General features: G+C 37.9%; 1 protein-coding gene across 1 annotated transcript in view; it reads right to left on the reverse strand.

Moving 5' to 3' along the window:
• The window catches only part of KIF6 (kinesin family member 6), a 294,225-nt gene that overhangs the window by 124,917 nt on the left and 153,789 nt on the right, over positions 1-15,519 (reverse strand). The window contains exons 11-13 of the mRNA XM_084623973.1: positions 14,583-14,688; positions 13,525-13,675; positions 11,099-11,302 (exon numbers count right to left, since the gene is read on the reverse strand). Coding sequence (XP_084480099.1) covers positions 11,099-11,302; positions 13,525-13,675; positions 14,583-14,688 — 461 coding nt within the window. The remainder of the gene's footprint in view (positions 1-11,098; positions 11,303-13,524; positions 13,676-14,582; positions 14,689-15,519) is intronic.

Consider the following 15,519-nt stretch of genomic DNA (forward strand, 5'->3'; position numbering starts at 1 on the left):
TCTGTTTCCTGTACCCATCGGTTGTCTTTCATCTCATACTTAGATTGTAAGCTCTTTAGGGCAGGGGCCATCATTTTCTTATGTGTATGTAACAGCACTAAGCATGATGGGGCCCTTATCCCTGATCTGGATGTATGGTAGGCAGGCTGTGTGTGAAATTCCTTTTTTAGAACAGCCTTATTCTAAAAAATGCATTGATGAAACAGGAAACTTAGTCAAAAAGTGGCCCTAATAAGGTCCATTGTGAGAGCAGAGCAATCTATCCCAAATAGATTAGCACATTCAACCATTTGAATATGCTAATCTATTTGAGTTTAGTTTCTCAGTCCAATGTCAAAATGTTTACACTATTTTCTGGTAATCAGATTATTTACTTTTTGAGAGGAAAACAAATCCAGCAGGGGAAAAAAAAAAGCCATCAAACAACAATCAAAATGACAGAATTATGGTGCAAACAAGCAGTAGTCTGGGTTCCCTTTCAAAAGGAAGATACAATAAACGTATTGTTCTTATATAATAAAATTCAAGTTTAACTCAATATCACTTACTATAGTGACATGCATAATGAACTCTGACTTTTCCTCTACGCTTCCCAGGTTTTTTCATGGCTCCATCTCCTCTAAAACCACCAAACCATACTGATGCTCCCATAATCAATGGGAATTGTTCTATGCAGCTCTATATTTAAATAAGGTCTTCATATATAAGAAATCTATCAGCAATAAAATGTAAATATAACTAAAGCTATAGAATAGGCTTTATACTGTGCTAATTTATTGTCTGATTTAAAATAAAAAGTTGAAGACTATGTAAATCTCAATTTATGTCTGTAATGTATCTTTGCGTTTTATGGATTGTTCATCTGAAACATAAATTAAGTTTGTAGCCAAAAGGTGTGTGTATTTCAGATTTATGAAAGATATTACAATGCAATAAATAACAGTAGACACCCAGTACAGCTGTTGAATATGATCAAGTGTTATGTTCACCCCCCTATGTCTTCATGTTTTTATAGATTTATGATTTAGAGTGTGCTGTATTTAGAGCAGGTATCGTATAGTAAACTCAACCTCTTCAATAGTAAAATAGTTGGACTAATCTAAAAGTTTTAGTGTGCTCACTCTAAACTGACTCTCTTATGCAATCTGTAAACGTTCCTCAGTGACAGCAGCCAGCCTGCCAAAATGTCAGCTGCAGGATAAGCTCCAGTATAAACAGACAACATTGTGCTGCTGACTTACTGAATTAGAGTTAGAATGATACCCACCATTCCCTCCTAAAAGGGGACTCTTGAGATCCAAGAATAACAGATCTGTCAGCACATAAATTGGTATAATTTTCAACTAGAGACGCCAACGCCGTTTAACCCCATTGTCATTAGCCATGTCTAACTAGGACATTACAGTTTTGTATTTCTCAGCTATATCCTTTCTTTGGGCTCTCCAGCTTAGCTGTGGACACTATGACTAGGGCTCCTAAGTGCTACAATAATACAAATAACAATTAATAATAATAATAAGTAGAAAACTCTGGAGTCGACAGTAAGATATGTAGAATACCACAATATGAAGGATGGTAAAAGAGTCCATGCGTTCAGTTGTAAGCTCGCTTGATAGTGGATTGTTAATAGAGTTACTCCTGATTTAGAGCCTGATTCAGAAAAAAAATTAAGCATGTACGTTAGCCTCTCTCTGTTTAGGAAAGCACTTAAGCACTGACTCAATAGCAGTTTATTACTATTACTACAAAGGCCCCCAGTTAGGATTCGGGCTCCATTGTTCTAGGTGCTGTGCAAACGTAAAAAAAGAAATGATCCCATACAAATCCAGTTCAGCATGGCATAATGAGTAAGGCACACAGACAGTGAGGGGGGAGAGGAGGGGAATAAAGACAGGTGCTACCACAAAGAGTTACATATCTTGTCTGTGTACCCGCATGTATGTGTTGCCTTTCTTTTCCCTCACTGTCCATAGATTTCACAATAGAAAATGAGATTTTCTGAGGAATTTGAAGGTGTCTGAATATTATTTATTACTTGTATTACCGTAGTGCCTAGGAGCCCGAGTTATAGTCTGGGTCATCACTTTGACAGGTGCTGTACAAAAAGTACAAAAAGATTGTCCCTGTCCCAAAAAGGTTACAATCTAAGTAGGTTTGGTGAAGGTTTTACAGAATGAGAGCGTATCAAACCAAGAATCAAAAAGAGGAGAATAAAGTTATTATACCCTCTATGGCTGCACAGAAAGGGTCTGCTTCTGAACAAATAGTTATACAGCATATCCAGTGTATAAAAATGTAAAGTAGTAAGTTCAATTAATATCCCATATGAAGCCAAGTATCAGCTACGGCTATGTCTACTCTTATGGAGGCCTGTTGAATACAGGAACTATGTGTGTAGCCACATGCAGCAGTGAAAGGCTCCAGCAACTGAGAGGCAGTAGGGAAAGGCTTTGGCAGGGGAAGGCAGCCGGGAAAAGCTGGGGCAGCTAGGAGGAAGCAAGTAGACTTCGGAGCAGGGGCGCTGGAACAGTTTTTTTTGGGGGGGGGAGAAAGAGGAGTGAACTGGGGGTGGGGTTTTGAGGGGAAGAGGCAGTGTGGGAGCAGAGCCTCAGGGGAAGGGGTAGTGCGAGGGCGGGGCTTGGGGGAAGGGGCAGCATGAGGGCAGGGCCTCAGGGGAATGGGTGGCAGGAGCTCAGGGACAAGGGGCTGTGTGGGGGCAGGGCCTTGGGGGTGGGAGAGCATGGGTGGATGGGGCCATGGTTTGGGTGCCTGTGGCCCCCCCATCTTTAGGGCACTTTTACTGCTCCTGCATTGGAGGCACTGCTTGGGAATGTAGAGAGCCATGTAGGGTACATACCCTGGGGGTACTCTACTCTCCTAAGCAGTGTCTCACCATCTACACTGCTATTTATATTCATGCTACCTGGGCATGCAGTGTCTGTACACACAACCAGAAGTATAGATGTAGCCGTAGATCTCCCACAAATGTGCAACCAAACTGAAGATTTTTTTTCCATATACCTTTTTGCTGATGGTTTAGTTTAATTGTTCTCAGGGTAAGGCAACGGGATAGGTGAATGGAAAACATAATGCATTCATCTGCACATCAAAATGAGATTAATGTTGGCAAATAAACTTAATTTTAATCAAATTTATTCACAAAGAGGCAATGATTAGAGTGAACAAACTTTGTAAAGGTTACAATGTCATTTTGTGTTGCATTAAAACAAGGCCAATTATGCAGTTGAGACTATGCAAATCTCAGTTAAAAATGAAACCAACTAAATTGTTAAAACTGTTATAGTGCATGTGAAATCAACTACGTACTGTAAATTTAAATAATCATAAACTGAGTGAGGTATGGAAAATGTTTAAATGGTGAAGTGTGGCTTTCACAGCATACTAAAGGCTCTACTTGGGAGTTCTATATTATTGGCTCCAACACAAGATCTTTCTCACACCTTTATCAAACCCATAAAATCTATAGACAAGGACATATATGTGTATATATAGTTCAGAAAGATTTTAAAAAAGGATTAGATAGCTTTATGACTATCAATATTATTTGCAGCTAGAAGATTTACACAAAATTTGCAGCACAAAGGCTCAGACACACACTCTCTCTACCGCTCCCCCTGCTCCTCCCCCGATGATAGATCGCTGCACAATTGACAAGGCGAAACATAGGTCCCTCACCAATTTTCCTGTGAAGCATCAAGCCTTTGCCACTGCTCAGGACAGGTTATCAGACTGAATGAACCAATGATATTAGTTGGCATGGCAACTCCTACTTTTACATACCACTGTAGATAGGCAGAAACATGTCAACTCACACTTGCAGGGTAAGAGTAGAAAACTAATGCACAAAGTTTACTAAAATTTAGGAGGATGTTCTAAGATTTAAAGGACACAGGATAAAATGTACTGCATAAGGTGACTTTGTCAGACCTCTGTTGATAGTGTATAGCTATATATTTCTTTTGGGTCCACATATACTTGAGAAAATCAAAAGCTCTGTGCTATGAAAGAATTATACAATGTGTTTAATGCCATAATGACACCAAACAAGTTAATTATTCCTACTATATTAAAAGTGAGGGGTGTGATAAAAACACAGTAAAAATAAGGTGTAGAGTGAAATCTTCATCTGCAGAGGAGATACAGAGATAAGATCAGGACAGCTGAGGAGTCTAGGGTGGAGGGAGGCAGTGCAAATGAAGCATTACATCACTGGAGTAGCTTCCTTGACTTATTTGTCTTTTTCTAAAGTAAAGAATTACAATCTTTTCAATCTTTTGTCATATAAGAATTTTCCCAGACACCTGATTATTCTCATTGCTCCTTCCGATGTTCATTACTCTGCATTTATCAACACTGGATTTTATTTGCCATTGTATTGCCCATTCACCTAGTTATTAAGGTATCTCTGAAGTTCTTCACAGTACTCTCTGGTCTTGACTCTGCTTAACAACTTTGTGTCATCTGTACATTTTGCTTTCTCAGTATTCACCCTCCTTTCCAGATCATTAATAAATATTAAATTAAACAACAGAGGGCCTAGAACAGACCTTTAAGGTACCCTGCTATTAACTTTTGTCAAAATGAAAATTGACCATTGAATCCTTCTCTTTGCTTCCTGCCTCCTAGCCAGTGTTTGATCCATGACTAAAAGTGGAAGTGAGAGCAACTGTGGCACGGGCTATCACATGGGCTGCACAAGCAAGTGCCTGTGTGGTGGGGTGAGGTGTCAGGCTTGTGCAGTCCACGCTGGGGCCTATGCCACAGCATCCCCATTGCCATGTTTAGTGAGCTAATTAGAGTACAGCTAGTGCGGATTAGGTACATCTACAGGAGTTGTCATTTGCACCCCCTATTGCAATGTAGACATACACTCTCTTAGGGTATGTGGCAAGTCAAAGAGAAGAGTTTTGCATTTTACTTCTAACAGTAGTGAGGTTAATGGTAATTATCAACTCTTGCAGGAGTAAGTTCCATAGCGTAGGTCTAGCTCCCATGAAAGTTCTTTCTTTTTTGATCATAAGCCTCCCCTGTCATTTTACAGTTTCATGATTCCATTGGACCTTAACTGTCATAGGAAGACATGCTCATGGTGGAGAGAGGCAATCTCCTTGACAGCTAGGACCAATCCCATCCAGGGCTCTGACTGCCAGGACAGAGAGCTTAAATTAGACTACGTATTTGGAGGGGAGCAAAGTACTCGGCTGGTGTGCTCATGGCCACCTGTTTTGCTAAGTAGGTTGGCTACTATGTTCTGTACCCATTGGAGCTTTTTCAGGGTGAGTTGCTTCATTCCTAGACATAATGAGTTGGAATAATCGAGCCCGGAGGGTAAAAATAAGGCAGGATCACTGTGTCCAGGTCTGAATCCAACAGGAAAGGGAGCCATCTTCTAGCTACTAGTACATGGAATTGGGTGTTTATTGCTGCCATGGAATGCACAAACATCTCTTTGCATTGTTACACTTGAATAATAAAATAATGTACTACTACTCCTAATTTGAACTTTTATAGATCTTTGCAGCCAAGGATCTCAAAACACTTCATAAACATTAATTAATTCAAATAACTTCCCTCTGAAGAAGGTGGGCTGACTTATAAATGTGGGTACATTCTTTCTGCTCATATGACATCCACCCAACCATACTGTAATTTGTAGTCTTATTGTTCTCATATTCTCTGGCAGGGATCACTCGTCCTGGTGCCGGCTTTCTCTGTGCTGCTTATGACCCTAGGGAACCTTTTCTTCTTGACAGTCCTCTCTGGCCCTCACTGGAAACTACCACTGCCTGTTCTTAAATTGCTGTTTTCTTTTCCCCAACCTTTGGATCAGCATCTGTTATCCATTTGTTTTTTTATTTTCTTCCTAAATCTCAAATTGTATCTTAAATAATCTTAAAGAACAAAAAAAAGCTGTAACAAAAAAATCTCTAGGCAGTCTAGTACAATTTTATTTAATTTTAGCATTAGAGGGCTTATCCTATAACAGAACTATAAATATATATAAGACCTGCTGGTTTTATGTACACTGTATACAACTACACAGATAGATCCTGATCAGCACCCACTTATGAAACCTTTGGGCACATTTTCAAAGTGGTATATGGGGGAATTTTGCTAAACCACTTTTCCTGACGTAAGTGGGAATCCAACAGTGAAATCTCTATGGGCTGACTTGAAAAAACATACTGTACATAGTCTATTCTCCTTAGTCCCCTTTAATATAAGTTTAATACAGAGCCAAATACTGAAGCTCCTTAGAAAGGGAACCTTCAGAATCCACACAAAAGAAAGTAAAAGCAAAATACCATGATTAGTTCACTTAAGAAAACAACATTGGCATTCTCAGTAGAGAGGTCAAGGAACGAAACAGCATGGATACTCAGGAATAAGCTTATGTTAAGTGGACCCTCCAAGTCACGGTTGAGGCATATTGGCAAGGCAGTATAGGCAATATACAAACCATGCTGTCCCTGTTAACTCCTGAGAGCTGTCAATCTGGCACATTTCTGAAGCACAATATTTACACACAAGCTTCTTAAAACAAAACCACTATAAGATATTATTATTATAACTGCTGTATATAGCAGGAGAGTAGAAGTCCAAATGCTGCCAACATTACTATCTGGGCAGGACATGTGAGAGAAAGTCTGACCACTTTAGGGAGAGTGCAAACTAAAATATAGAGCAAAACATTCCCCACAATCTCTCTCTCTCTCTCCCCCCATCTCCCACAGCAAGATGGTCAAGATTTTCAGAAATGGGTGCCTAAATTTAGGCTTCTACATTCATATTTAAGCACTTTGGGTTTCTAAGACTTCATGATTGATACTGTGATATTAACTATACCTATATGGAACTTCCCAGAAGCATAGGACATTGAACAAGATCTGCCTGCTTCCAAAGCCCATGGTTGATACCTTCAAAAACAAGTTGGGGGTTTAGCCATGTAACTCCCAATAATTTCAATGAGAATTGTGTGGCTAAGTCCCCTAGTTGGCTTTGAAAATCTCGACACAAGTCCCCACCAACTGAGTTAAAGGAAAATCTCTTTTGGCTGATATTAGTATAGGACAGTGACTGGGTATATCTGGTCTTTGAGGCTACTTACAGGACACCCAGGGTCCTAGTACATCCTGCAAAGCAGCAAAGTCTGCAGTAACAAGTATGTGATTGCTGTGCCTAGGGTCCCTAGATTGGAACCCGGATTAGTGGGCGGGCCTAGATTCCCCTTCTGGCTATGGGTAAAGTGGTGTAATCACAAGAAGAGGACAGGCCTTAGTTATGAGTCAGAACAAAGGTCTGAATGTAAAGGGAAGAAAGCTGGGGCTGAAGACCCTACAGAGAGGAAACAGACTGCTTATTTGTTGGACTCTTTAATACCCTGCAAGGGGTTCAGTTGTTCTTTGTGACTCAGTCGGATGGCCAGCCATGGAAGACCTGCCAAGTCAGCTGGCAGCCTGCAGGGGACACTAGAGATGAAAAAAGGACTACAATACTTGACCCTGTTACTTGGAGGCACTCCAGAGGTGAGTGCCCCATTACAAGGACCTATGGAACTATTTAGCACTTCTGACACCAACTAGGAGAGGGCAGTGGCTCACCTGGTCATTAGCCAGTTCATTACAATACAAAATAAAAATAGCTAATGAAGCAAAGTAATGAAAACTTGTCTTATTAAATGCATAGAGGCTTTTTCCCATTAACCTTTAAAGACCAGACATTAAAATGGATCAGCCTAAGAAACCAAACCAGTTCCAGGGCACTAGACATCTTTCAATACAACATTAAAAGATTAAGCAGGTTCAGTTCATGTGGTCCAGTTCATGGCAGAACATCCTTAAGTACTTCATACTGAAAAAAAGATTAGTGAGGGTCACAAGGAAATAATTCCATAAGAGTTTTGATGACACCATAAATCACAAGAGTGCCATTCTATTCAACTACATTACAGCTGATTCAAACTATTAACACAAATTCTATTAAAATGAAATTGAAGATGTCAGTCACTCAGTCACTATATTAGTTAAGGTTATTGAGGGCCAGTTTTACAAATTTAGGTACTTGCATTGTACTCAAATTTCCATGCATATGCAAAAATTCCCGATGTTGTATTTAGAAACCTAGTTCACCATGTGTATACACAAATTCCTGTACTGAGTGTAGACTGGAAATCTGTGAATAAATTGGGTGCATGCAGGAGGTAAATGTATGCATGCAGTTATGCATACCTAACTTTAAAAAGCTGGTCTTTAAACAGAATTACTACACTGTGTATTCAAATATTATTAATACTAATGTTATATTAAAAGAGTCTCATTTTCTGATCACAGCATGATTAAACTTTTTAGATAATGTCTCAAATACAATTATTGAAATCAGCCATGAGGTACATTATAATACAACCCCATCCCTTCTGAGACATACATTTTTCTATGCCAAATTATTATTTTTGTTGCAAATAGAAACCTTAAAGTTTAAAATGAAAGTGCTGATAGAACCATAACAGCAGTGTAACAACTGTAACAGCAGGATACAATATGACCATTGTTTCTTAACACATGATGGAGTCCAGATACACTATATTCACATGATTCTTGCAGTTTTCAACATTTTGGGATAGTACATTAAGTATTTTGCTTATATCACAGCCTAAACACCAGTGAAGGGATCCCCTAGACCTAACTTCATTCCTATAATTCTTTACTAATCTTCCTCCACAAGTTATCTTTAATCCACATGTGCACACACATTTCTTCATACTACTATAAAATGACTGCAGCATTAATCCCTCAGTTCATTTTCAAAGTCAAGCGGCTTTAGAGGAACCATTAATTATCATTTACACAACAAGCATCACAATAGCGTGGGTATTTTTATGAAAGCTTCCAACTCTGACGCAGTTTCAGCTCATGATGTACTTTTAAAAAACTGCTTTGACATCACTTCGGAGGATGGTTTGGTTTTGTTAGAATCTCAAACAGTTAAAGGATGCAGTGAGTCATCTGGGGACTTCTGGAAAACTGAATAGTTCCAGGTGACTATTTGGAACACACACTCAAGAAACATAAAAACACTAAGACCATTGCTATGTTAAAGAGAACAGTATGGCCCCTTTCAGCATTAGAACTGAACATGCAGGCTTTCTCATTATTTCAATAAAACAAAAACAGACATTTAACCAAAAAACAAAACAAAAAAATCCCTAACCTTTCTCTGGCTTGGTTGAATATTTTAAAGAGCCTAGGCACTACACAAATTCTCCAGTGAGCCATGAATTCCATTTCATTTTGCTTTTTCAACAGAAATAGGTTGAAAGAAGATACGTTAACTAGAAAAAGAACTTTTTAAAATCCCAAGTAATATGTTGACTAGTTTCTAGGTGAAAGAAGGATAAAATACTCATCATCCTATGCAAACAATGGGGATATTTTCTCTTCTTTAGGTAATTTATAGCAGTATGTAAAGCTGGGATAAAACAGATATTTTCTAAACTCACACTGACCATTTTGTTGCATGCAATATTATTGACATTATTTTGCTGATTCTAAAGTAGTGTTATAAACTTAATGGAACACGGAAATTTAAATTTTTGCTTTTGCAATTGTTCCTCTAATACTCTAACCGCTATGAAAATAGTAATATTGTAATTTAAAAAAATGCTTTACATCCAGATTGCTGTTTGTCTTTGGTCTGAGGAAGAGTGGAAAGAAAGAATCAGGCTCCGAACCATTTGTGGGAGAAGAAAATAGTGTTTAGATGGTGTAATTTATATTCTTGTACCAAAGGCCCTATGCCAAACCACTACCCTCTCCTCAGGCATTTGCCTCCTTAAGACTCATTCTTCTATGACGCTCACAAAAAGTGAGTCAACAATTATATTTATTTTTATTAATTAAAAAAACCCAAGACATTGGTCCTTCATGACACGCACATGCCCTAACTAAATGCCATCCTTCTACCTCCAGTAAAACAATAGTATTTTTTTTAAAGTAATTGCCTTTTTATGTGCTTATAGCCAAGGGAAACACCTTAAGGTGTGAGTGTATAAAGAGTCCTTTGGAAAACTTCCTCACCAGAAGAAAGTATGGAAATAATTGAATTAGCTTCACTAGGAAGGGTTTGAACTCTATATAAGTGCAGATGGACAGAAACTGCCCTTCTCCTGAAAATGACATTATCTATCACATGCTTAAACTGTATTTAGTGTACAAGCTATGTTAACCAAATACAGTATTTGTGAATTCAGCCGTTTCCTAATCTCCTTTGGCAAGAGCTGAATTCTTGAACACTCCTCCTTCCCCATGGTGATTTAAATGCTTTTTCATAGAAAGCTCCAACATATGAAAATATAAGCATTCTGCTTTTGTTCTTATAAACCAATGTCCCAGTTCAGCAAGGTTGTTAAGACTTCAGTGGAACTAGTCACATGCTTCAAGTTAGTTCCCTGCTGAATTAACTTGCTAAACAGAGGTCCAAGTTTGATTCCATTAACACTGTAATGATAAAAATCATTACAATGGTTCATTAAAAATAAGCATGTTCTATATAATGTGAAACACTGAGATTTACTTTGAAAGGTTAAGCTCTGAATCTTGTGTGGTGCTATATAGCTGGAGACAGAACTAATCAATGTTCTTTTCACCTGAAGAGAGGATTACTTTCCTATTTTGAAGGACTAAATGAGAGAGAATTTGAAACCTACTTTCTGGCCCCTGCCACTAATCATATCTGAATGAACCTTCTTCCAATATTAACTGTTTATCCTGTTTTAGTTAAGTCAGTAGTTTGAGCTTCCATAGGAAGGATGTCATCTCCTGGATTATATTACAAATGAAGTCCTCCACATTCATTTTCATTTCCAACATTTGAGTCCTATCAGTATATTAAGTTACCTGTGCATTGAGGTGGCCTGAAATCAAGGTATTTATATTTGTGAAGTGAAGGACAAAAGCAAATGAGCACAAGAATTCTGATGCTGAAAGTAAAACTCCCCTGTCCTAGTCCACACCTAAGAATGATACATTTAAAGTTATAATGTGAGAACTGGACACTTGCACATATAATTCATTTCACTAACCTGTTTGCCTGGGAAGAAAAGCAGTTCTATGTACTGAGGAGCTGAAATCTTGTGTATCTTTCACATTAACACAGGCAGATGGCCTCTGACCTTCTTCCAAGCTTATAGAAAGAGAACTCTCCGAGACTGAAAGACCACTAAATCCAGCGCTGAGCTGAAAAAGGGCATCCTGTGTTTTCTTTTTTTCTTTCTTTAACATACTTACTAGAATATCTGCAGAACATTTTAAGGAAATTAACTGGGATCTCCTTTCCATAAATAATAATCCACTCTTTCTTTAGGCCACTTGCTCATACATGTAGTCTTGTAGAACTGAATGGAACTAGTCACATATGGAAGGCCTATTCATGTGAAAATGGATTGCAGGGTTAGGCCCATATGTTATGTCTATGTATTCACATTTATCTTTCCAAATAACCAATTCAATTTGTCCTGAGCACTAGTAAGATGACATTAGTGAGTGATATAAAAGGCTATGGCCAATCCATGTTTGGATAAAAGCAATAAATACTGTGAGGTTCTGTACAAAACCAGAAATGTTAAATTCCAGTTACTCTTTCAAAATGGGTGACATTACCTTTATTAAGTTTGGTAACATTACAACACCAATTAGACCCTGCAAATTTTCCAAGTCAAATTTAAATCGTATAAGTCAGAAATCTTAAACTTTATAGGAAGACTGTCAAGCACACCACAATAGAAAGGATTATAAAAACACAAAACAAGGTTTTAAAGAAATTCCTGCCAATTACATACATATTCTTTAGAAAGACCTTTGACATAAAAACACTTTAAATGAAGAAATACAGGGGTTTTCTGATGGAATTCACTACACATTTAGCAAAAACAAAGAGGTAACATAAAGATGATGAGATACTCTCTGTATGTTTTTCATTTTGTGTCTAATTTATCTGATAAAGACATGGAAAAAATGTGGGCAAGGTGTGAGGAATTAGAATTATCAAGTTGATTAGGTGGCAAAAACTATTTGTCTTACAAATTGGTTCTTATCATATCTCTCATAGCGTGCATAAAGACAAGGAGCATCTCTTACAGTTTATGGCAGGAGAGCCTCCAAGTCCTCAGTAGTTTTATTGCACCAATCATGATGTTAATTTTTAAAAGTAAATTGTAAAATTATTTAGGCTGCAAAATCCACTTACAGTTCCTTGCATGCTAGTTCTGATTTTAACTTTTAATATTTCAATTCCCCATATACAGCTCTAATTAAAATTGATGGATGCAATGAATGCCTTCCTTTCACTTCCATAAACAAAGCCACATATGCATATCTGGTGCGAGTGCATCGGACTCTATGAACTGTGTATTTTGTTGTTTTATTACAAATATTCTATCAACTTAATGATTTATTTCAAGAAGACTCTCTTCTGAGGGATCCAAAGGTTGAGCTAAAATAAGAAACTTTTAAAAGGTGTTATATGTCAATTTTATAGCCAAATTAACTAAACAGTGTTCCTTTCAAAATAAACGTCTTGGCTCCTGTTATGGATGCAGTAGACTAAAAGGCTTCCCTACCACTTGATTTCATCAGGGTAAAGCAAGCTACCAGTCTGAAGTACAACCCATTCACACTTAATATACCAAATCTCTGAATAATTGTTGAACACAAAGAATGCAGTTAATCTTGTTTTTAATAATGCTAAAGAATCTCTGCTCTCTATAAACTTGAAAGCTATTTGTCAATTTTCTGCCATTGTTCAAGTTTTGTCCACAGATCATCCACAAACTCAGGGACATGGTGACGCTGTGGTCTGCCTGCAGTTTTGTCAGCCAGCTAAAAATAACTGCCCTTTCTTCATCTTGCTCAACTACAGCTACTCATATGTTTCCCATGAGGCAGTAAAATGGACACAGCACATATGAGTAGTTTAATTTTTGTTATACATATACAATATAAAGGCTCAGCTTTAATTTAAAATTTAAAGTTGGATGTCGAAAGCACACATTTTACATTTAATCTAAAAGAAGAGAGTCCAGTAGTCCCTGAAGCAGCATTTCATTTGGCTAAAAATAACAACACAGGAAATTCTATTCTTTGTGAGGTAATAATCTGTTCTTTATATAGCATCACAGTTTTCTATGCTAGATCCAGTTTTTCCGTTCGCTGGAAGAGAGTTTACTAAACATGAGCCTGAACCACAACTTTTGGATCTGGATCAGAATTTCCCAAAACTCCAGGGTATTTGGATCCAGGATTTTGGTTCAGTTTATTACAGAAACAGGGACCAAGTGCAACAATGGGATTCTGATAAAGAGTGGTAGGAGACTCTTAGATTAAGAATATGGATTGATACATCAGTCTGAAAAGGAAGAAATTCTTTGCAGATCACCATCTCCCATTTCATACACACCCACACCTCAGATTGCAGCCAGATTAGTTAAAATCCAGATAAATCCTGTTTCATAAAGGATATTGATTTCATTATCTCTTTGGTGCAGAAGGTCTCTCAACTTCTTTAGCTCCTCTTTCTTCTCTGGGGTATTAGTATTCTCATCTCCAGTGATGTCTGGTGAGAGCAGACTTCTGTCAGGAATGTTTGTACGATTTATCAGTTGCTACGAAATAAAATAGAAATAGTTCTGGGCCCTTGTCACTCTTTCCTCATCCCATTCATTTCCCCCTATCCCTGTGTGACTATTTACCTATGCTAGCTGATTTGAGAGCCTCTTCAGGATTTCTGAAAAGCAAAATCCCACCACTGGTAGACTGCAAAGCAATAAATACTGAGTCAGCTATGAGATATCTCCTAATTTCCACTGATCAGTTTTCCTCAGTAAAAATATCTAAGCCCTACACATCTCTCTCTGGTAAAGAACTCCCACTGTAGTAAGGAAAAAGCAGCATCAACTGGGTACTAATTCCTCCTCATCTAGAAATCAAATTCAGGGACAATGTTTTACACTTTACTGTATTAGAAAATTGCGGAAGCCTTTATAGCAGAGCATAAACAAAAACAAAAATATACCCCAGGTTCAATTTCTTCCCTTGCTACTCCTCACCCCATATATATCTTGTGTGCATAATATCCCAGCATAGCATATAACCAACACAGTTGATGCAGCTGGTTCAGTGACACAAACCCTCTTTTCTGACTTCTCCCTAGTCTAATGTAAAGCTCCTTACTAGCTGCATATATACCTGGATATACTCTCTATCCATTTACAGATTACTTCAGCACAGCAATTCCTGTAAATTTCAGTCCTCTCTATCACTCCCTCCACCTCTAATACCCTTTGGTCATTCTTTTTAGCTCCTTCAGATTCTTGCTGTATATTTTCCGGTTATTATTCAAATCCATTCCAGTTCTTCAAGCATTTCTCAGACCTGCTGAGGCCCTGTATACACTCCCTTCTTCTCCACAGCTTCATGGTTGCTTTTCAGTTCTCTCTCCCCTGTGTCCTCTAATATTTCCTGTTCATTCTTAGGGCCCTCTGCACTTCCTTGTACGTGTACAGAATATACCTTTATGTAATTGAAACAGTGCTTGATCTTGCGCATATCAGCTCCAACATCCAGCGTGCTCTCAGGATCAGGATCTTCCAGAAAAGTTTTAATGATCTCATTAAGCCTGAAAGGACATAATAGGCAAAAATAACAAATATAATCTTTGAGGGAACATAAAAAATCTCATAAGAACAGGCAACATTGACTCAAGCTAGGAATGTGTTTCAGAGTTGCCCAGATTACTGCTTTTCCCGGTAGACTCTTGGTTTGGGGTCCATTCTATTAGTCTACTTGAAAACACAAGCAATCAACTTCTTTTTCTGGTGCTAAACTCTGGGCTTAACATGGAGGGATCACAAATGATTCAGATAATGATTTATGTATGCTAATAAATAGTTCTGGGACTAAAATGTTTAAAAGTAATCTTCTGTTTTCCTGATTTCTCTCATAATTTAAATTATCCATAAGCAGTTTCCCCATGCTTTCTCAAAAGACATAATTCTAAGACTAGTGCTTTGGATGCTTTGTGCCCGTATTTTTGCTAGCAAGTATATGACACTTAATAATTTAGATTGCAATTATAAAATTCTCAGCCCCCACCATCATGTATGGCAACGTCATTTTTTGGATCTCAGCTTCTCTATATACCCCAAAGACCCATTATTCCTCTTCCTATTACTGAAATGTATTAAACATTTTATTCATTTATAGATAGGGGGCTGAGCCTGCAGTCTTTAGGCAAGAAAAATACTCATTGAAGTCACTGTGTATGTTGCCTACATTAGGACTGCAGGACTAGGCCCCTTAAAAAAATCATCTGAGATACAGAAACACTCCATTGCTCTTTTAGAGACAAATTATGAGCTATGGCAGGAAAACCAGCATATGGACAATGAAACTCTGTGAGTTACAATTCTTGGAATTTCTATAATAACCATGCATCAGCAGATGAGCT

This window comes from Lepidochelys olivacea, assembly GCF_965140295.1.
Source record: "Lepidochelys olivacea isolate rLepOli2 genome assembly, chromosome: 3".
Lineage (NCBI taxonomy): Eukaryota > Metazoa > Chordata > Testudines > Cheloniidae > Lepidochelys > Lepidochelys olivacea.